Source organism: Macadamia integrifolia, chromosome 2 (assembly GCF_013358625.1).
Source record: "Macadamia integrifolia cultivar HAES 741 chromosome 2, SCU_Mint_v3, whole genome shotgun sequence".
In the NCBI taxonomy this organism is placed as follows: domain Eukaryota; kingdom Viridiplantae; phylum Streptophyta; class Magnoliopsida; order Proteales; family Proteaceae; genus Macadamia; species Macadamia integrifolia.
The window spans coordinates 42,851,035-42,874,828 of NC_056558.1; the positions used below are offsets into that span (position 1 = coordinate 42,851,035).

General features: G+C 37.9%; 1 protein-coding gene across 2 annotated transcripts; it reads right to left on the reverse strand.

The window, feature by feature from the left end:
* Positions 1-797: 797 nt before the first annotated feature.
* On the reverse strand, positions 798-21,382 carry LOC122071823 (exportin-T). Of its 2 annotated transcripts, none has more exons than XM_042636244.1 (16): positions 21,215-21,382; positions 19,186-20,924; positions 18,976-19,071; positions 18,770-18,859; positions 18,504-18,608; positions 17,953-18,012; positions 16,350-16,412; positions 15,973-16,068; positions 13,386-13,550; positions 8,191-8,364; positions 8,008-8,073; positions 7,827-7,925; positions 3,463-3,609; positions 1,428-1,610; positions 1,250-1,297; positions 798-1,161 (listed from the first exon to the last, which is right to left on the reverse strand). In XM_042636244.1, exons 2-14 carry the CDS (start codon positions 20,908-20,910, stop codon positions 1,521-1,523), a joined length of 2,976 nt encoding a protein of 991 aa, XP_042492178.1. In that variant the 5' UTR covers positions 20,911-20,924; positions 21,215-21,382; the 3' UTR covers positions 798-1,161; positions 1,250-1,297; positions 1,428-1,520. The 2 variants fall into 2 exon arrangements, with proteins under 2 accessions (XP_042492178.1, XP_042492177.1); XM_042636243.1 differs by having other exon boundaries at positions 18,764-18,859.
* Positions 21,383-23,794: the final 2,412 nt, after the last annotated feature.

A 23,794-nucleotide genomic window follows, 5' to 3' on the forward strand; every position in this document is an offset into this window, starting at 1 on the left:
CAAAATTTGTTGCCCTACGCGTAAGGGGCCTGGGACTTAGAAGTTCGGAAACCCAAAACCGAGCTCTGCTCTTAAAATTGGGTTGGTGACTCGACTGAGCCTGATTCCTTTTTGGCCCGTGCGTTGTCTTCAAAACATTTCCCTTCTAGATCAATTTCCCATCCTGCGACTTTAAAAAAAAAAGAGGTTCCTTAAACTGTAGCTCCACCTTTTTTGGATGTATATAAATCCATAGAAAATGTCTGCTGTTGTCTGTTGCGGTTTTAAACCTTTTGATGATCTGGTCAACTACTTTGCCAACCTAACCAAAGAAACCATGAACAGCATAGACCCAGATCTGGAACTGAATCAATATAAACCATTACTTAGTTGTTAATTTATTCTTCTTCTTTTCCTATCAAAACCAAAAAAAAAAAAAAAAAAAAAAAAAAAAAAAAAAAAAAAAAAAACCATGCACCAACCATATCATGCGTTTCCTATTCCACAGTGATCAAATTGAAGAAGATTTAGACTTGAGGATTCCCCAGATCTCTCTCAAGCACATGTTGGTAAATGTTTTAGTATATACTTCAGTCATCCATACTGCAACCATGGTTCCAAGAATCAGATCAGCTGAATCAAACAATCACGATTCCAGCTGATCCGGAATGACCAATCCACATTCCAAGACTAGCACTAGGATGGAATATGGATTCGGATTGGCTCGACATGATCCGGACCCAATTCCATTTTTTAAAACCTCAACTCCAGCCCCACAGCCAAAACAGGATTAGAAGGGGAAAATGAGATATAAGTAATTGGATCCAATTACTGGTTCAAGAACCACTTATAGTTTTTTACTCTGTTTCTCTTCTTTTTTTTCTTTTTTTTCCAAACTTGGGGAAAAGAGTTTCTTTGACATGTGTTTCGTATCATATCATCAATTTCTTTGCCTCAAATCCAGCACCTTTAGTGCCCCTTTTGCACCGGAAATTTTGCAGCATCCGGTATAAGAGCTTCCACTTCATGTAATGAGGCCAACAAAATGTTTTAACGTGCCAAAATGAATATAAAATAATTCTTAAAATAAAGACTTAAATATTACACTCCACACTTCAAATAGGTGGATGCCTGCATTCCTCCATTTTGTATTCAAAAGAAACTGCTCCCGGAAATTTACACCTGAGTCAATTTACACCAATGAGTCTACCATCTTTACAAATTAAGTGAAACTTCAAATTGTTTTTGACGAAAATAAAAGTAAACATACCTCGCTGTCCATAACCACTTGAATATTATGTACAAGAAAGAAAGCACCCTGCAATATTAGCTAGCATGAGGGCAGTGCTGGTATGAAAATTCTCCAAGTAAAAAAAAGACAGAGAAAATTCGAGGTTTTGAAACATTGCACAGCTGTACAGAACAAAACACTTTTACCAACTACCCACCTGTGAGACAAATATGGAGTGCCCACTCTAACAAATACAGAAAAGCAGAATATTCGACAATAGTAAAAGATTGATCAAAACATCAGGTCAATGCTATCTGAAAACAAGGCTTCCATTCTGCTGCAGTCTCAAATTCTCAATAAGCGATTGATAGAATGACTTCAAATCCTTGATATCACTACCCTGTTGAGACCATTGGACAATTGAAACAAAAAAGGTTAGCACAGTGGAGAAGAAGAGAGTTGCAGAGCTTATATATCTGAATCCAATTAAATTGGTTGAAATTTGTTATTATGCTCTTAACAGAAGATTGTGCCACTGGCTAAAAAACAGCACCAACAGTTTAAGAGTGCAATAAAGCAGCAGCAAGTCAAAGAATTTGGTAGCAAGCAAAAAACCAAAAACCAATTCCTTATACTGCAGACCCTGAGTTGGCTTGACTAAGAAATGTAGCAAGCAATGCAGAAGAGGCAATCTAATAGAAGTAGTAGCACTTTTCATTGAACTTTGACTAACATCTACTTAATTTCAAGACAGTCTACTTGGAGGTAAGCCTCACTGGGCATCATTATTATTGCAAGCTCCTCAGGTATAAAGATTTCATACCTTTGTGGTTGGCCACTATCCAACCAAGGCATAAGCCTATTCCTTTTGTCATTGCAGCCTTAGAGGTTTGCTTTTGTTACATATAAAGCCTGCTCTCTAATTTTACACAATGGTTATAATATAAAGTTTAGGTTATTACATCTCACACACTGGCGACATGGTATAGATTCAACATTCATTACATTCTTGTGCTGGTAACTAGTACTTTTGTACAGCTGTCTGAAATTATCATCTTACTGTGTTACTTGTCAACACTTCATTTGTATCATACATTATTTCTTAATGTTTCCTTGTGTTATTATATATATGGGAACTAGTTCTCTGTCCGGCAGTGCAGCGTATGCTAGCGCTCCCTGAGTCTCTCTCTCTCTCCTCCCAAAACAGAGGGCAGATATGTCATTTCATTGGGGTCACTTCAGTGAGGGCATGCCAGAAGGCGCTCATAGGCCTTAGGGCTTTGCATGTACCTCTTGCCTGAACTGTAACAGGACTGGCAAGGAATTGCCTCCAGCCCAAGGACGGATCGGTGCATATCAGTCACCTTTGCCCTCGCTTTTTGAAAAAAAGTACATTTTTGTACTATTTTACCCTGAAATGATACGGATAACTTATCCAGATCAGTTAGGTATTGGGTACTGGTCTCAGCCGATATCGATACAATAGGGCCGATACGATACCGGTACTTGAAACCATGCTCCAGCCTCCATAGTGGACCCGCAAATGGAAGCAGGTCGTCTAGTTGTACTCCTCTTGGATAAAATTATCAGTATAAAATCAACAGCTTTACTTGTAAAAGTCAACAAATTCTGTAAATATATAGTCCTCCGATGATGAATCGTTTTTAAGCTCTGATCCAACTCTAGAGTCTAGACATGGCTCACCAGTTCATGGTCAACATTTAGCAAAAGATGGTAGCAGAGATGAGACCTAGCAATCTATTCCACCCTACCAGCTACAGAGAATTTTTTACACCAATGTATGTTAGAACTTTTATTTTTCATGAAATATTGAACTTCGTTACAGAGAGGATCATTTTTTCCAGGGTCGAAGGAAAGGTGAACCAAAATGAAGCTCTCCTGTCAATAATGTAGTGCAACATGACATCCATGCTTATTGATCAGAATCAGCCAAACCATGAAACCACAGGAATCCAGTAATTTCTTTCTAAGTTCAACGGGCAGAAAATTTCATTCTGGACAGGAAATCCTAATCATACAAAAAGTGACCTAACTCAACAGTTCATGAAAAGGGTCAACCAGGACCAACAGATCATGCAAAATCCAGCTATGAAATTTTTTACGAGTGACTTACAAGAGCACATCCTGTGCATGTGCGTGTTACATGTAGTAAAGAAAAATTTAGGATATAATTTCATTCTTTGTATATGTAATTATGTATCATAGTAGCATTGTTTTCTTTTTTTTTTTACCTGCAACTTTTGACAGTATTGTTCAGCCAAATCTTGTGGACAGTGTGCATTTGGGAAACCTTTTGACACAAAATGAATGAGAAATTCATCACCAAATTTTTCATACATGACCTTCTGAGCCACCACAATTTCTCCAAACAGAACAAGCTGCGAAACAGAAATCAAAGAGAACAATTTTAAAATCTATGTCAATGTTGTCCATTCAAATAAAGTATAAATTTAGGAACTCTTCAGCATCTCAATTTCTCAGTAAGAACCCTCCCCTTATGAGGGAACATATTTTCAATAAAAACAAATAAATTAGATGAAGAGGACCAGACCACAGTAGTAAGACTGACTCCAAAATGACTAACCAATCTGCCACCCAATTATGTTCTATAAACATGTAATATGGTAATCAGCCATTATGAACAACATAAACCAGATAAGCCACAAACAAATACCTCCATGAAGAACACTCTCGGGCTACCTTTAAAGAAGGAAGCAACGCTGCAATTTGGTGAGAGCTGATACAAACATTTCACCAAACACTTACCAGCTCATTGAAATATTAAAGACAAACTTCAAATCAGGACGTTTTCAACTAATTCCATTCACTCAAAACACATTTTCATCCTCAAAAACTATGTTTCAAAACACCATGAAATAAGTGGCAATTGGCTGATCCAAGCAGGATCTGTCAGATTCCTAGTCAGGTCACACCTTTAAGTTGCCCATGGAAAACCAGGTTTGACTCATAAAAGTGCTAAATCTTCCAATCAAATCAGTACATAGAATTACTCACTCCATTTCGGCAAATTCTTTTTCTTTATATTTTTATGTAATCCAGTGTATCTCCTTTTAAAGTAAAAGTTTATACTTAAAGGCAGAAAGGTTTGCTGGTTTTAAAACACTGCTAAAACCAAATCAAAATGCTTTGTAGATATTTCCTCACACATAAGCATGCTTCCACCAAAAACCATGAAACAGAATAAAGAGCGAAAAGATATAGAAGATAATGGATAAAGAATAATAAGTTTTTTTACGATTCTAGCTTCTACAGCTTTAGCAATAAGAGTAGGCGCTGATAAATAATTTCAAAGAAACCATAGTCTAAATTTGAAAATCAACTCCAGACCCATGTTTCTAATTTATACTAACCACACACCCCCAACAACCCTGTTTGGATTCAGTATGAGCCTGCCCAAGTAATAGAAGACTCAAATCAAGAGCTTAGTGGCAAAACAGTAAATATTTTGAAGCTTATGAGTAGTAGCTTGGTAAATAGATGGAATCCTAAAGGAGTGTTTAGGTACACAAAAGAGAAAGGATAAGGAGGGGATTATTAATTAAAAAGGGACAAACTTGGGGAAAAAAACAAAATAAAAGACAATAGGAGGGTAAAATTGGAAACCAATCTTAAAACAAAAATCGTAGAAAAAGGGAAAGGGTTATCTTCAGCCTCCTGACCCTTAACCAGAGCAAAAAATTCCACGATGGAGCTGCAATTGAGATGTCCTAAACCGCTAGACGATGGGGGCATACCTGCCTGTGGAACTCAAGTCAATCCAAATCATAGTTATGAAGGTGTCAGCTAGGCCTGGACGCCTTGTTGGTGTCGCCTTGATTTTTTACCATCCTCCATTGCCTTGGGTTGCCTAACTCCTTGATAACCTTGATCTGAATGATTCAGGGATGGACTCGCAAAGCCTTGTGGTCGATTCCAAAGCCAGAAAACACTTGAATAATGAGAGTTAAGAAACTGCTATGGATCAACTACAGAGAAATCAGAAAAAAGGTTATGCGCAAGTGGCAGAGTTGTTTATCCAAATAGAGGGGATTTTCGGGTCTAATATTTGGGGGCTTTGAATCTCCAATGGAAGGGAGTCTATACCCCAAAATCTGGAAAGGAAAGATATTGTATTATAGGGGCTTGATCCACTGAGGTGTGGACTTGGTAGTACCGGCTGTACCACTGAAAGCAGGGTAATGTGTAGGAAGACTTCCAAACTCAAACGAAAAAGGGAAAAAAAAAAAAACTAAAGGAAGAGAAGAATTATAACAGAATGGAGAAAAGAGGAAGTGGGAAAAAAGAATGAAAGGGGGGGAAGGAAAGGAGAAGGGAGGGGATAGCAGGTAGCCAACCTGAACACACACGACACACACATAACTTCACCACTGTGAAGGACTAATGCAGAATAAATTTGGTTTGGATAGGTTAATTATTAATTCCATTCGCTTCTGAACCAGCTTTTTTTTTTGTTCAATCCTGGTTTAATTGTCCAGGTTCCATGAACTTGGAATCTTATCTGATCTGTCCAGTGAGCAGTTCAGGTCGTGGAGTAGTACGTAGCAGTTCATTTTCTTCTTTATGACATTGTTATTGCAAGTAGTTGGCTGGATTAGGGACATTCTAAGTCCAGACTTTTAAGTTGTCTTATTCATTTTCATGGTCAGATTAGGACTACGACATGGGCAGGCCGATTGGATATAGTATCCTTTCAGATTAGGACACAGTCAAGAAGTCTCCCAAATGCAGGAGTAAATTACAAGAAACTACCCCAGCAGTTTATAACCCCAAACAATACAAATAGGAGCAGGAAACAAAGAAATAAGACCATCAAATAAACCCCCAAGGATACAATACCAATGCAGAAGCAAAACCAACCCAAAACTCAACCAGATAGGAGAGAGAAAGACCTACTATAGAATTGGAGAGAAAGAGGTGCGGCCAGGTCTGTAGAAGTCCGATTGAGTTGCACTCTTGGGCGTAAATAGTCCCTAGGGAGGGTACAAAAAACCCCAAAGTTGAGAGGATTCTGACGGATGGTTGTGAAGTTACAAGCTTTCTTGATTCTAACCTAGGAGAAATAATCGCAGGCTTCAGGAGAGAGAATCAATTCTGGTTTGTAACTTGGACAGATCTGAACTTCTAAATACTCACAATAGTCGTATACTTCAATAGCAATAACTTTAGGATAAAATAGAAAGCTTTAAACAAGAAGAAACAAAGGGAAAAGTGGGGGAGAAGTGGCTGTCTCGGCCCGGACTTCTCACCCACAGCTATCCCGACTATTCTAAGCAATTGACTACAATTATTCTTTATTCAAATCTGAAATTATGAGTACATATGCTCCTCTATTTATAGAGGGCAGAATAGTAATTAGACTACTACTAGGAGCTAGTTTGACTAGACACTCCTCCTTCAACTAGGAGCTAGTTTCCCAATAAGACTACACACCCTTACTACAACTAGGAATTCAAAATTGGACTAGGAATAATAAACCTATGTGGAAAACAAATAGAGTCCTAAGATAATTTGGACTCGACATACCACCCACTCAACTCGATGGGCCCAAATGCCCACTAATTAATTAAAAATAACTACTAATTATTCCCCTAGCCGATGGGCCTAATTGGCCCTTATTTGTACTTAGCCACTCAGGTGGACCAAGTAGGGGTTCAGCTGGCTTCTTGGCTGGACCCTAGCCACTCAGGTGGACTAAGGCTGGACCCTTCTTCCTCTCATATTTCCTTCCATAATGTGCATCTACATCACTCCCCCCCCCCCCCCCCCTTTTTTTTTTTAATTATGTCGTTGTTAGGTTGTTGAGTGAAGATAGAACTCCCAAAGCAACTGATCAACAGGAAGGAATTAAGGATAAGGTTTTGAGTTAATAAAGGACTGCCAACTCCGCTCACCTATTGGTAGTTTAGAATCCAGTTTTATTTCTGTTTTCTTCTATTTTCAAGATTATAAAATGATTGTAAAGGTTAATAATAGCTCCCCGATGTGATTATGGAATAGAATTTGTTTTTGAAAATGAGACCAACAGTCCCTTATCTCCCCTTCTTCCCTAGCAGATCGAGTTCTTCTCTGCCATCGATCTGAAACCCACCACCAGCAGATCCATCTATCAGATCTGCATCAAGGACAAAACTAAAAATCCAATTTTGTTTTCCATTCAATTCTCTAAATTCCATTGGCAATACACATACATATAAAGAAAAACTCTTAACATATTAATAGAAACCCACCCAACTCCCCTGGGAAATAACTCAAATAAGAAAACTACCAAATAAATCCTTGTAATATGCCCACAATAATAAAATAAAACATTGCTCCTATGTAACATGCCAGCCCCCTTTTGACCAAAAATCCAGGTTGGGCCGGAACCAAAGTGAGACGTTCCATCCAACCATGCTAACGCAACTGCAACACCTTTTTTCAGGTGAAAACTGGGGCGGGGAAGAATCAAAGCAGGATTTCATCCCAGTCCTGGGGGATGACGCTCCACAGGCTAAGATTCTCAGTATTTTTATGAAAGGAAACATTAAGACAAATATAAGGATATAAACAAAAGGAATGAAGGGAATGAACTTACAGTATTTACATCACGGAACTCGAAAGACTTGTCAAGCACACTATACAAACAACAGTTTGTTGCAAAAGACTCGATTATAAAACTTTGGAAACCAGGCACCTGAAAATTTTGAATGTACTATGAGGAAATGATCATGAAAATAGCAAGTTAATTTAGAGCAAACTTACAAAAAAAGCATTACCTTTTCTTCACCATGAGCCCTGGCGCACCAATCTTTAATTAATCTAACAAAAATCTGCACACATGCCTGTATACAAGGAAAGAGATTAAAATCTCAGCCTATCACCATATTAATGCGAGAATCCCTTACATTAAGCATGCAGACAATTACAGTGGCATAGTAAGCTGGAGTCACGATAAGCACCTTCCTCACAAGAATATCCTTGTGGCTGCAAGAAGACTGCAAAAGCAACTGCATTATTGGATCCAAGTAGCCCCGGCTTTTGGGGGCAAGGAGAACTGAAGAAAGGTCATGTGTAGCTAGCACATGAAGAAATGTATAGAGTGTTCGCTGAAGCTCTTGCAATTCACGAATTTCCTACAACAGAAAGCAAGCAATCTTAACATGCAGATAGCAGCATCTTATGAATCTTTAGATGTTACATTGAGATTAAGCATTATCATTGAAACACTGAAGCTATTGAATGCAGATGATACCCATCGTAAGACAATCGGCCTGTCTATTTACATGTATTCAACCTAGTGTTTTCTTCCACTAGTCCCCCCGCCCCAGTAGGGGAAGGGGAGGAGGGAAAAGGCTACGATTTAAAATAAAAGGCCACCTTTATCAAAGTATGAGTGAGAAAGCCACAGAGAAACCATATACTTTATAAAATTTATTTCTGCACTGATAAATTTTATTACAGAATGAAAAGTTCTCAATGAAAATTTCTCAGGTGAGGTTGCTCTATTGTGAACTAGTGGTCACGGATCGAGTCAGGAAACAGCCTCTCCACGAAGCAAGGGTACGGCTGCTGCATACCTTACGACCCTTCCCAGACCCTACAGTGGCAGCAGCCTCATGCACTAGGTATGCCCTCTTTTTATAATGGAGTTCTCTGGTGAGTATGAAAGGACAAAAATTATTACCAGAGGCAAAATTATTTGTAGACCCGACGCAGATTTGAAGACCTATTGCTAGGAGGAAGAAGAGGGTCGACCACCATAGTGGCTGAGGTCGACCAAGGCTGGTTTTCTTAGCCCACGGTTTGGGTATTGATGGGGATTTAGTTTCTAATTTCAGTCCATTATTAGTTTCTAATTTCAGTCTATATATAGTTTCCTATTTCATTAGTTTACAATTTCAGTTTTTAGTAACTACATGTTAGTAGTTTTAGTAACTCAGGTTTATTAACTTCTGAGTTGCTATTATTTGTAAACACCCTCCATCATTATAAATAAAGGAAAGGGCCCTCTCATTGCCCACAATTTTCATAACCAAAAAAATTATGCTGCTGCGTTTTCTCCTCTGGAGTGTTTCTTTGTGTTTGATCAAAGAATAAGGATTTGGTGTTTGATCCAGGTGACTCCTTGCGGCGTGAAGCCCAAGAGGGTTTCTACAAGTTTCTTATTTTCTTTCAAGTCTCTATTCAAGGAGTACTGCTGGACAGGTATTTATCTTTTCTTACATCAGATCTTTCCAGGTGATAGCCTTTTCTGGGAAGAACTTTCAATCTCTATCCAGACCTATCTTCTGGTCACCTTTGTCTGCAAATTTGACCAGAGGTTATCCTCATTAAGAGAGAGACTCGATCCTGTTTTGAGCCCCATCTGGGCTGTGGTTATTGAGTTATCAAAATTTTCTCAGATTTTGTCTTTTAGTGACCTGTAGTCTCTGTTATTGAAATCGATAGACCTCCTGGTTGCGATATTGATTTTTGGACTGCTGTTCATATTATTCTGTTGGTCTGAACCTATTTGATGGAAGTTCTATTGGTTCCTGCCTTCCTGGTTGAGTCATATAGATTACAGCTGATCTGGACTTTTGTTAATATTGCCTCTTGAAATCGGTTGCCTGCTGGACTGTGATTTGTTGTTCTGGTTGTTGCTATATTGTTGGACTGGTTTGGTTGTTCTTTGGTTTAAAAGTTCCTCCAATTGGGTCTAGTTTGAATTTTCAAATCTAGTCCTACATTAAGACCAGTTAAAACTGGGTCCAGACAAAATATTCCAAGCTGAAAATCAGGCTGGTCCAGGACAAGGAATACCCAGTGCATTAAATCTTGTAGGTAGGAGTTAACCGATCCATAATATTTTTTTAGTTTATATCTTATTGAAATTATTCTTTTTGTGGGGGGGTCGATAACTATATTTATTATATTTCAGAAATATTAAGTGGGAATTAAACAAAAGAAACAGGCAACCTAGACAAAACCAGATGTGGATCTACATCACCAGGTCTCAGATAGATTTGTACATCTGTTCAAAATCGAGGTCCAGACCGGGTCTAGGTTGGCCATGCCACACTTCCGATGTGGACATGGATTTATCCAGTTTTTTCCCACCCTAAGAAAGACGCAAGTTATCACCCCATCCCCACCACCCAAAAAAAAAGTTAAGTCAATGCGCACAAATGATAGCAATCAAATGCAGATCGGAGAGATGGATCTGTTTGTCGAGGGAAGGTGAAAGTGAACCAACAAAAATTAAGAGAGAGAGAGAGAGAGAGAAGAAAAAAAAAAGGAGATCGCAAGGATGGGGGAGAAGGGAGAAAACCTCGTTGGAGGGAAAGAGTGGAGGGAGACTACAATCTCTACTCAAACAAACTGCCAAATTCTATTCAATAATCAAATCGTAGGCTGCAGTGTAACATTATAACCGCATTTAAAATTTTATCTTCTAAATAACAAACCAAATCAGGGAATTCCATCCTTGCATGAACTAAGGTGGTGTTCCTTGTTCCTTAATTTACCGTTTGGTCATTGTTTCTGTCTACCTTACCCAAAAAGGTCCCTAAACTGTCCAGAAATTTAAGGGATTGCCAATATTCCTTTTATTTGAGTATTTGTTCACTTGGTGGGCCCATAACAAAATAATGAAACTTGAGGAGAGAGGATCACGCAAAGCAACTTTTTTATAACCGGGGTCAGCCATAAACAACGAAGGTGAGATAGACGATGATGTTTCTTACAGAATTAAAGTAGGATGGATGAAGTGGAGAGGTGCATCTGGAGTGTTGTGTGATTGACGTAAGGCGCCGCCTTGGCGTCCAAAAGGTTTACCTAGGGCTTAGGAGACTGTCGCCTAATTGCATTATATACAAACCAAATCAGGGAATTCCATCCTTGCATGAACTAAGGTGGTGTTCCTTGTTCCTTAATTTACTATTTGGTCCTTGTTTCTGTCTACCTCCTAGTTAGCAATTTGGCCGAATTATTCGCGAATTATTCGGCCGAACCGAATTTTTCCAAATTAAATCAAAAATTCTGACCGAATCCGAATTAAAAATTAAATTCGGTAAAAAAACGCGATTTTTACTAATTTGAATTTAAAACACGAATAATTCGGGCCGAACCGAATTATTCGGTCCACTTAAACAGTATTTTAAAAAAAAAAACAAAAAAAACAAAACGTCATATCCGCTTTTTTTACCGCTTTTTTGACCGAATCTTTAAATTAATCAATCGAATTATTCCGAATAATTCTCCGCCCGAATAATTCCCGAATCTGAATTTGCTAACTATGGTCTACCTTACCCAATAAGGTCCTAAACTGTCCAGAAATTTAAGGGATTGTCAATATTCCTTTTATTCAAGTATTTGTTCACCTGGTGGGCCCATAACAAAATGATGAAACTTAAGTAGAGAGGATCACACGAAGTAACTTTTTTATAACCGAGGTCTACCATAAACAACGAAGGTGAGATAGACGATGTTTCTCACATAATTAAAGTAAGATGGATGAAGTGGAGAGGTGCATCTGGAGTATTGTGTGATCGACATAAGGCGCCGCCTTGGCGTCCAAAAGGTTTACCTAGAGCCTAGGCGACTGTCGCCTAATTGCATTGTATGCCGCCTTATGTTTTGACACTTATTTATGCCAAATATCATTTAAGTAAATGAAAAATAAACCAAAAACCCCCTATTTGAATCCAATAAAAATAGTTGAAAAATCAAATTCCAAAATGTAAAATGTCAACCCCCTGGTCCAAGAACAAAAACTGGAGTTTTGGTTGTAGGGCGATTTTCAACTTTTAAATGCTAGGGTTTTTCTCAATTCTAAAACTTCTATAAATCTTAGCATGGTAAAACATTGTTTAAAACCAAAATTTCAGTAAAATAATATTTTGTTTTGATGTCAATAAAATTATTTCCATTCAAGAAACAACATTAGTGCACTTTAAAATAAGTTTGACCGGAATATAACTTTGTCATAACAATTCAAATTTAAGTAATCTTAGAATTGTTGGAAAGCTAGTTTTGTGTTTTACTTAATATAAAAGGTCTCATGTAAAAATTAAATCGTTTGACCAATCAAACTTATTATAGAATAAGAGTATTTCTCTAAATGTCCATAAGTGATGTTGATTTTTTATGACTTGATGCGAGTGTGACTACGTTGATTTTTTATGACTTGATATTGTTTAATGTTGATTTTTTATGTCATTGGGTATATATTGTAACATACTAAATAACTTTAGAAAATAGGGGAAATAAAAAATAACACATGCGATTTGATAGCCATGGCAATGCCATAGCGGGAAATTCATCACCAACTCGATTAGCCAACCCTCCACCGCTTTAGGTCTCCATGGCGTCGTGACAACTATGGACGTATTCCTCTAGAGCTTAAAGAAAAATTCTACAAAATGATCGTAAGACCGGCTATGATGTATGGGGCGGAATATTGGGCAGACAAGAAGCGTGGCAGAGATGAGGATGTTGACATGGATGTGTGGCAAAACTATGAGAAACAAAGTGAGAAATGATCAGAATAGAGCTGATTTGGGAGCTGCCCCAATTCAAGACAAGCTCCGAGAATGTTGTTTAAGGTGGTTTAGACATATCAGACAAAGGGCTTAGGATGCTCTAGTATGGAGGTCAGATCTAGATGGATGGAGCTAAAAGGGCTAGGGGCAAGCCCAAAATAATCATTGATGAGTTGGTAAGGAAAGACATGCAAAGGCTAGATATTGGTCCTAGTACGATATCAAACAAAGTCGTTTGGAGGCAATGATCCATGTAGCCGATCGTTTGTAGGTGGGACGTCCCAAAGGTGTTGTTTTGCTTTATTTCTTTTCTTTCTCTTTCCCTCTTCCTTCCTTTTCTTTTTGTCTTTCCCTCTTACGGATCGATGTAGCCAACCCCATTTACTTGGGAAAATGCTGAGTTGTTATTGTTGTTGTTGTTGTTGTTGTTGTTGTTTTTGGGCCCACAACAACCTAAATTAGGGTTTTGGAATCCTAGGTTGCACCAATTTCTCAAGCACATCATATTGAAGGAGATATTCAAGGCAAGAATTCACTTTCGAGATTTCATGTTAGCATTTCTTTGCACATAAATTCATGTAGAGTGGTAAGTTGTGTGGAACCACTTCACTGAGTTCCCAAATCCCCCATACCTCAGTGTTACCTTCAGGCCCTGAAGGAAATGCATCTCTGGGAAGAACATTGAAGACTCTACTTGCAATAGCGGGAAATATTTCCTCCATTATGTTACCCACCAGCGCATTGAATTTGCATATCAGCTGATTGATTAGAACAAGAAATCCCACCATTTCTTTCGGCTGCAGTCATCAGAAGCAAGCGGTCAGAACTAAATTGTTGACATCATACCTCAGAAAATACATCAGACCCTATACAAAGACCATGATATCATCCATCCACCTGTAACCATAAAATTATTGAACATTCTTTTTCTCTTATTTTATTGATTATCACAGATTCATTCTTGCAATGAAAATTAGTAAAATGGCTTCAACTCCTATTCACAGAAAGTGCAGTATAAATAAATGACATCTTTGCATTTAGGGCTGAGAGGCAGTAATCAATAGAAATTGTCATTAGATGATAATGCAAGGTGGAACCTTCCTAGCAACCAACAAAACTCAGAAAGTTGAATGTGATAATTCAGATCATGTCAAAACGCATATTCTTAGGGGATGCAAGACAAAAAAAAAAAAAGGGTAATTTACAACGCCACCCCCTGGAGAATGCCAATATTATAGGAACATCCCCTCTCTTTCACCAAATTAGACTTAGACCCCTTACCTTCAGGCACTGTTAAGTGAAGAGGTAAAATGACCGTTATACCCTATTCATTAAAACTCATTTTAACTCAATTCCTCTTCACCCTTACCTATACTCACCTTCACCTGAGATGATAATGGGATGTCTCTGATTAACCTCTGAATTCTTTCCGCCGGAGAATTTGAAGACCCCAATACCAATCGGTTGGGTATATAAAGTGGTGTCTCTGTAACTTGAAGGTGTGTGGACTGGATGATGAGAGGGGAAGCGGTTCCCCTTGCTGCGTCAAATCAACACTAGGCACAAATGATGCAATCGAAAACAAATTCTGCTGCCTTCCAATAGACTTACGAAGCAGAGCTGAGTTTGGAAACTTACTCGAATTTTGGTGGAGGGGAAGGATCAGAAGCTCACCATCAGAATGATCAGCGCTTCTTGTTTCTGAACCCCGAAATAACTTCCTTATGTGAACCTTCAAGCCCTAAACATCGACAGACGCCCAGGAGATTCATCGACGCGTGGTCAAGCCCAGCAAGAAATAGCACCAGAAATGAAGGGAATAAGTTTTCAATTTGTTCAGACAGGAAGCTGCCATCCTTTGCCCTTACATTGTTCAGACAAATTATTCTCCATCCCTTTTTTCTTTTGGTGCTTTGATCGTTTTATTCGTTGTATTTACTGGGTTGTCATTGCTAGGTCAATATTTGAGAGAATTGGAACTTGGAAGGGATTTTGATATTGGGTTCAATGCGTTTCTAATTTTCAATCGGTGGACGCTTGACCCAATTAGAGTTTTTGTTGCAAGGTTTTACTTAAGAATTTTAGGGGAAAGGGTTTTCATTGATTTGGGTGTTACTGGATTTCATCATTTTGGTGGCAATTGATAGAGGTTCCACCCCCTCCCCCTTTTCTCTTCAAGGTTGTTGTCTGAAAATTGAAGCTCCTTTGATTCACAGACGCAACGGCAGCAAGGATGATGACGAGGACAAGAGGTATTGCAGGGGAAATATAGTGGAGTGCTCCCTCTCTGAGTCTTGGCAAGAGCTGCGGAGGGATGCCAATGGAGATGCTAGAGGGGCCTTCAACAAGGTCTTCCGCAGCAATAGCAATGTCAGCTCCAGGAGTTCCTTTAGCATCGGTGGTGATGGTGGCGGCGGCTCACTTGGTAGGCTCATCTGCAGTCTAGAGGACGAGCCACGGCTGATGGGGCGGCCTTTGGTCCATGGTGGATTGAAGGAAGCTTGGAATTGGAATTGGAGGAAACAGGAAGGAAGAAATAGAGTGGGTTTGGGTATTTTAGGTACTTCATATTTAGTAAGGACATTTTGGTATTTAAAATAAAATATAGTAGCTGACATTAGCATATAAGGTATATTCTTTAACGGTGACTGACGGTAGGGGGTCTAAGTATAATTTGGTGAAACAAATGGAGTGTCATTATAATAGTGGCATTCTTCAGGGGGTGGCGCTGTAAATTACCCAAAAAACAATGATACCTACAAGATCAAATTCAAATAGAGAATCCATAACTATAGTATCTAGCATATACTAAAAAAAAATTAAAGTGAGGACATTGTGCAAGATCAACTTAAAATAGAGAATCCTTACATATAGTATCAACTAAAATAATTTATAAAGAGAGGGTAGAAACAACCTTACAACATATGCCGAGTGGATAAATACTAAAATAATTTACAAAGACCAACAAAACATCAAAAAGATATGATGTACTATAAATCTAACAGGCACAGCAATATCAACATAGATACAGAGACAAAACCGAGGATTTTCAGTTTTAAATCATCATGCACCCTCAATGTGAACTCTTAAGTGAGATGGGTTGCTGGTTACCCCACCCAAAGCTACACATTACCCAGCCAAAATTTATCAGCGAGACTTATTTAAAAATAAATGAATAAACAGGCGTCTGAAATGAAAGAGTTACTACCGTTACCCTACCTCACTTTCAGCAAGCAATTGATCCAGTGCCTTAGGTAGATAAGGGAACACCGATGCTCCCAACGTGTCCACCATTCGGTGAATAAAGGATGTGACCTGCACATTGAAAAGTTATTATACAGCTATACAGGTAAAACTGCTGTCAGCACAATATCTGGAACAGTGTCTCAGAAACCATTGAACAGCGGTTGAGACCATTGATCCATCAGCTAAACTGTCAAATGGTCAATGGTTTCTTAGGAATATTCCAGGATGGACTGCACAAGCACGCAATTAAATCATGCAGACGACTGACAGGTGGACCCAAACAATCCATCCCTTGGTCCATTTATAAAAAACATTATTTTGAACAACATGATCTAATATCCAATCCCTACCTTATTCCGCAGAGGCTCAACCTTTGGAAACACCAAAAGGATTTGAAGGAGAATATCCAACGTCTGGAAAAAGAGAAGCTAAAATTTTAAGCATGCCACAAAAAGCCACAATTCCCAATGTTTACCAGGAAGAGATGAAAAGCAACAACTAGAAGGGGGGAAAACAGCAAGACACTGAAATATATATGACACCAATGATGTGGCCACAAAAAGGCAGTACATATGTTGTGTCATGAGAGATAGAAGGGCATCTCCGGCTTCAATCATCATGATAACAGTATCATCTTGTATGATCAGCGGGATATTAAGGCTTTCCCAATATTAAGGCTTTCTCCAAGTAAAGGTTTCTCTACAGGATCCAAGTCTCACTACCATAATTTCTAAAACGAAAACCAAAATGGGCCCAGCTTCAGTTTAGACAAATTTTAACTCTGGTTTGGAGAAATGAAAAAAAAAAAAAAAAGGGTTGGAAAAAAACGGAAGAAAAAATGGGGAATTAAAGCATTAAAGCAACAAGTCATTCTTTGCTTCAGTTTTAGCTCTCACTTATTATAGAGCAGGTCTTGAGTTCAAGGCTTCATATGTACAACTCATTAATCATTTTTAAAACAGGGACACTAGCAAAACAAACCAGCGTGTTCTTAAAAAACTGGACTGTTTTCAGAAAACTGCCCGGTATGATGCAGTCTCTAAATAGAACTGTCTAATACTGAACCAAACTGAAAATGGGCCAGCTCCAGTTCCACAGCCAGTTCGGTCCAGTTTTCAAAATCATACTCTCTACACTGAGACAGGATATTAATCTACCCTCCAAAATGGTTGTGTCAGGTTTTTAACTGTATAATATGTCAGTCCCTATAAGCATTGTAGCATCCTTTCCTCCTTCCTCGATCAAGTCACTATGATCCATCCAACAGAGAGATTAAAGAATATGAAGGGATCAAAAGGCTGAAGTTAGTACAATGCTGCATTGGAATGATGTGAGTGCTCAACATGGAAGAATTCATAGAGGGATTATGGAGCCTAAGGTTCAAGGTTTTGTGTTGTTTTTGTAATTTCTTAAACTTCAGTTCTAGTCATATAAAGTCACGTTTAGTTTATTTTAGTTTTAAAGTCAATAATTTTAGTGTGAACAGGAGTGCTGTTTAGCATCATACTTTTGAGTCTTTCTTATTAGTTTTAAGAACACTTCAACAGAATATTATTTACTTGTTTCAAGTTCCACTAGGAATAGGAGTGAAGAAATTTTTTTATAATAAAATTAAAAAACATCACAAAATTTAATAATAAACACCCAAAAAAAAAAAAATCCATTACGTCATATGAGCAGCAAACCTCAGGGAAATAAAACTGGCTTATAGTGCACAGGACAAGAGTCGAGGTATCTCCCTCTGTAGCATGTTATTAGACAACACCTTGAAAATAATCTTCATAGGTAAGGCAAAGTTCACAATCAACCAAGAGAAGCTATCTAAGATGTAAAATCAATGATCCTTGATGAAGCTTCAGGTCCACATAATCAGTGAAGGTTTCCAATACCCAAATTAGTGCCTTAATTTCAGGAATCAAAGCATCAGAAAGGTTTGTTAAAAAAAACACCAACCTGCTTGAACATCATGCCAATTGCAGGCCGACTAGCAGTGACAAGACGCTCGCTGAAGCCCTAAAGTACAGAAACAAGGTAAGCACAAATTGCACAGGATATGTCAAGTATGTAAGCAAGCTTCAAAAGGACAAGTTTCCTTTTGAATTTACTTATTCATATAATAAAAAGTTCAAAATGTCAAAAGTCTGGAAATTTATTTACACTAATTTTGACTGCATTTCAATAAATACTAAACTTGTAGCTACAAGATCAAGTCGGAAGGAAAATTTAAGCCAGAGCGAGTCATAAGAATATTAAAGCTAGCATAGTTACAAGATTCCCATTTCCCTCCCTCGTCACACTAAAAAGTAATGAATTTATATCTGGAAAAATAATGAACTTTAGTAGCACGAGTTCACTGATATACAAGGACAGGATGCTGGTCATATCAACTAGGATGCATTGAATAGAAAATGTAAACGACCATGCCTAACCATATATAAATAATAAAAAAATACAAAGTAAGCTTCACAATTACAGAATCAAAAGGCTTAAGGATGGAAAAGAACCTTGCTCAGCGCATTAATTGCCATAATTATCTGCTGGATGATAGCAATATTTGCGGAAAATTCTTCTGAGCTCTTTACTTTTGCATCCAAAAGCAGCACCTCAACCTAGTTTGAAGCATGCATTTAAGAGTAAACAAATCAAATGCAAACTCCCAACAGTTTCAGGCACAGGCCAGAAATAAACAATGAAAATGTAAGCCAAAAAAAAAGTTCCTCCAGATAACTACATAATATGGGTTCCATAACAACAGTAATTCCACCTTAACCTGTTGGCAAAGAGGAGTGAGCAAAGAAGAAAGGTACTCAGATTGCTTTTCGGTTGGTACATCTTCCATCCCTATTAACAATCCAATTGCCTGGAAAGCGTTGACATGAATCAAATAAAACCAGCTGGGCAGAGAAAATAAACTAAATTTCTCCGGCAGAGACCAAAGCTCAGATGCATAACTCAAATATATCAAATGAGCTATACCTCAAATATGTGACTCCCATCTTCAGATCCTGAAAACTTCAAATCTTTTGTTGTCCAATCTAATTGTGTAAACCTAGCAACTGTATCTTGCAGACTCTAAAAACACATGAAAAGTAAAATAAATAATGGTGACATTCTAAATGAGGTACAAAGAATGCCCAAGATGGAAATCAAAAGGAAGCAACAAATAAGAAAAGGGAGTGTGAATACTTGTAATATCGTCTCAATGAAAGGAACAAGCTGTGCTTTCAGCATTTTCACAACTCTCATGAAGAGATAACTAGCCCTTCGACTCACATTGAGATTTAGATGGTGTATGCCCCTCTCATCCAAAAAAGCAGCCAACACCATTGGTATGTACTGAGTATTCTCCTGAATGAACTTCATGTATCTTGTTATTGTTTCCAAGTACACAAGAGCCACCAGCCGATTAGAATGACAAGGAAACCTTGTTGATAAGAGCATTGGCACCAATTCCCTTAGGAGCCCACTTCCAGTCCTCATTGCCTCATCACTTATTGACTCTCCAAGAGCATAGAAAAGAGAAAGTGCAACTTCTACCTCTTCAACATTCCTCTCGGAAGAAGATACAAGGGCACTAGCTAATGAATTCCGGATAAATACCAGTGAAACATCAGGTGCAACACGACCCACATTTCGGAGCAAGACAAATAAGTCCTTCCGATACTCCACCATCCGATCTTCCTCTTCCATTCCAATCTTATCTGGAATATCAAGATTATCTCTATAAGCAGGATCATAGCAAATCTGTGCACGGATCACCTCCAATATTTGGCCCACATGAAGAACTTGTTTGTCTCTCAATGGTGACAATGTCTTCATTGTAGCAACATAGCCCAACAAAAACTGAACAATATTGAACGTTGTGTCCACTTCACGGTTTTGCATCACATAGAAAACTGAAGGCAATACTTCATCTAAAAGTTCCATCGAAACCTTTTGTCCATCTTTTGAATTCAGATGCTTTGAGGAATCCAGAACCTCTGCTGCATAGCCAGTGAGCAAAGCCGCCAATTTTGAAACCAACTCAGAATCCTCAGCCCCAGCCACCAAATGGAAAACCCGGCTAATCTGAAGACTACGCAACAGTGATAGCTTGGATTGTGGATCCATCCGCTTAGAAACCATCGCTAATACACAACTGGCAGCAGCACCACGGAGCTGCTCCTGTAGGCCCTCAGTCAAGATAAGCTCAAACAACATGGGGACAAAAGCATCATTTGCAATTAATCCAATATCAATCCAAGATGTGCATCTCCTCATGGATTCTAATACACCAGAACACAGTTCTGGTTTGGACGACCTATAGAGGGAGACAATGTCATACCAAGCTCGCACAATCTGAGCCACACACTGTTGCCTCATTGCATCCTTAACCCGTCCAGCAACAGCAATTTCCTCTGCATTACGGGGATAGTCTAAGCTAATCAGCTCATCATCCAATGTGTTCAAGACCCGGCAGAACATTTCTATCACTGGAGAGCCCTTGGCCAGGTTTGAAAGGAAATCAACAAATACAGATGACCAAATCGAAGGATACTCAAAATATATGAGAGTAACCAACACTTGAGCCAACTTGTTTTTAATGAATGCTGGGCCCTCCAAAACCCTGATGGAGTTCTCTTCATCTGGACCCTCCAAACATGCAATCGAGAACATAGACTTCCTCATATAGGACTTGTCATCAGGGTTCATGTTTGAGTACCGGAGGCGAAGAACTTCATGGAGGGTCTGCAAGCACCAAAACTGTACCTCAACGAATTTAGTGCAAGTGAGGCGTTCTATACAGAGACGACATATAGTTGGGGTTTCCTTCATCTGCTGGCAGTAAACGACAGCTTGAGATTTCAAAACGGGATCAATGGTGCCAGATTCATCAAAACTGATGAGTATAGCCCTCTCAAGGTCATCCATGGCGTTTCTGGGATCTGAAATACACAAACAAAATCCTAAAACCTAATCAATAATTGAAGTTATAATCAATTTCTCTTCCAAAACCATAGAATCTCTGGAAGAGAGTCAAGAGACACGAATTAATAAGAAACGAACAAATTTTCTACTCCTACACTAAACAATTCCAGTTCATTAACATAAGAGTAGAAAGATTAAAGGAAAAAATCAAAATAAATAAACTTATAACCAACTTGAAAGTTTATCAGAGAAGATCGAATAAGCTTATAACGAACTTCAATGCTGCAAAATATCCACCAAAACGTACCTCGATAGATAGAGAAAATCAACCAGTGGTTTTATTTGAGAAAGAAATTGAAACAGAAAAGAAGGAACCAGCTAGGTTTCGATGATCGGAAAGTGTAGAGTTGAAGAAGTCTACAGAAGTTCAGAGACCGCGGTCTACATTCGCAGAGGAAGAAGGAAAGGAAAAAAAGGGTTAGAGATCGAAGAACGGCTTATATAGCATCTGATAACCAAAACCTCCACTATTTTACACGAAATTACCGAGAGTATCCACTCAGATGTACCGACTTCTCGTATCACGAACCCACGATTCCGAACCTCTTGCTATCGAATTTTTACCGTCTGATTCGGATATTATCAATATCCAATACTTTTTTCTATGGGTGTCAATCGATCGGTTCCATCCAGATTGAATCGGTTTCGATGTGAGAATGATGTGATACGATACCCATCAGATAGTTGTATAAGGAAAATGGTAGGTTATAGAAAATAATGAAAAATTCAACGAAACTTTTTTTTTGGATCTGATATGAATAAAAGATATTCCTATGTTATATTATTCAATATTTAATTATTATCGACAATGAATCAATTTGATAACTCAAATATTCTTATTCATGATATTGATCCGATTCAATATCATCCGGATGCAATTCATCCCATTGAATTTACAGGCGAAAAATTTATCATCTCCATGGGATTATATCTCGAGTTATTGCAAAGTCAAAATAAAAAAAATAAACCATATTCAAACCAATAAGGGAATATCGTTCTAATTTGATTTCATTTTAGGTACGATTTTGATTTCTTGTATCAATTTGTAATAAGGTTAGTTTCAATTTGGGATGTTTTCAGTTTCTTACCAGCTTGTTTTTTGTTTCATTCAGGTTTGTATCTTAGATTTTGTTTGATTTTCAATGTTGTATATTTTGATTTGGGGTCATAATATCTCAAACCGAAACCATCCGAATAAGAATATTTGTTGTGCACGATATCAATACTTATCTTATTCTGTAGTGGTGGAACAATTCTTATCTCGGATAAAACTGTTCAAAACAAATTTTTTTAATTGAAATTGAGGACAAAATCGTCTGATATTGCCCAATCAATTGATATATATCAGACTTTATTTTTATTTTTATTTTTATAAGAATTATACTTGACTCTTTACTGCTAATATGATTGTTCGAATCAGGCGATATGTATCAATCTCGGTAGATATCGATTCGTGGCATTAGTATTGATCAAGGGTAGAAAAAAAAAAAGATTTTTGTAAGAAAACTAGGACTAGGTCTGTTTGATCCAAATTGTTACGGTCAATTGATGGTCATAATTATCGATATTGAATAAGGTGGATCAATCGATCCTTACATTGGCGGAATGGTTTTTATTAAGGGTAGATCTTCCTTAAATAACACAATCTTTTTATTAAAATTGAGGGAAATATCAATCGATACATATCAATATTGGCCAAGATCGTTATAAATTTTTGTTAAAGATATTTATAAAAATGTTTCATACTCATTTCTATAATTTTTTCTTTTTTTAAGTCATTTCTATAAGTTACCTCAAAAATGGCATCTTGTTATCACCAAAATGATGAAATTGAAATTTTGTAATTTATTCTGGTTGCCCTTTCTGTGAAAATTATGTTTTTTAATTTATTATTACAACAATATTTTCTCAACAAATATAAATAATAAAATAATAAAGAGTAACTTGGTTGACAAGGGAACCATGACCATTCGAGGCATAGATCCTAAGTTCAACTCCCTTGTGCCACACACGCACTATATTAAGAAGAAGAGATACTGAATTTTAAGTCCCTTGGGCCACACGCGCTATATCCGCTGTCTTAGGTGTGTGGCCTGCCCAGATCTATCACGTTCTACTGTTCTAGCCCGTTATCTACTGAGCTTATGTTAGGCCCCTATATCAAATTGGTGCTCATGGGCCAGCCCAACGTAAAGTAGTGGCTAGGTTTTAGGGAAAACGTTTCCATATTATGGATATAACCAATATTGTTGCCTCGGGATTAATATAGCATGGATACTCATGGATTCTAAATAGTGGACTTTAATACACTTTTAAATATTTAGCTTGAAAAAAAAAAAATGACATTACCATGGTAAGAATTTAATTCATGTTTAATATGGTATCGTCTAAAATTCCGGGACAAAAATATGCGCATGTATAATAGTATATATAGACAAAAGTTTTTATGCACAATCATGAATATGCACAATTTGTATTAAGTTTAGTTAAATAGGCATAATGCCCACCTGGAATGAGGAAACACCCCTACTCCCCTCACCCTCTATTTTATAGAGTCAATGGGAGAATCTCCAATGCATGAATATCTTCCCCTAATGTGCATTAGCATGTAAATGAGATAGATGAATTTATTCACTGCAACTAAATCATTCATGTAAATATTGGTAAGGGGATGTGTTTCTGGCCAATATCAGAGGCTATGTAGGTTGGCGAGAGGCAATGAAGGCCCCTATTAGTTCAATTGGTAGGGCAAAGAAGTTAATTCATCGGGTAGACTGTAGAGAGAGAGAGAGGCAATAGTGGAGGATACGCCTTAAGAAAAAAATTG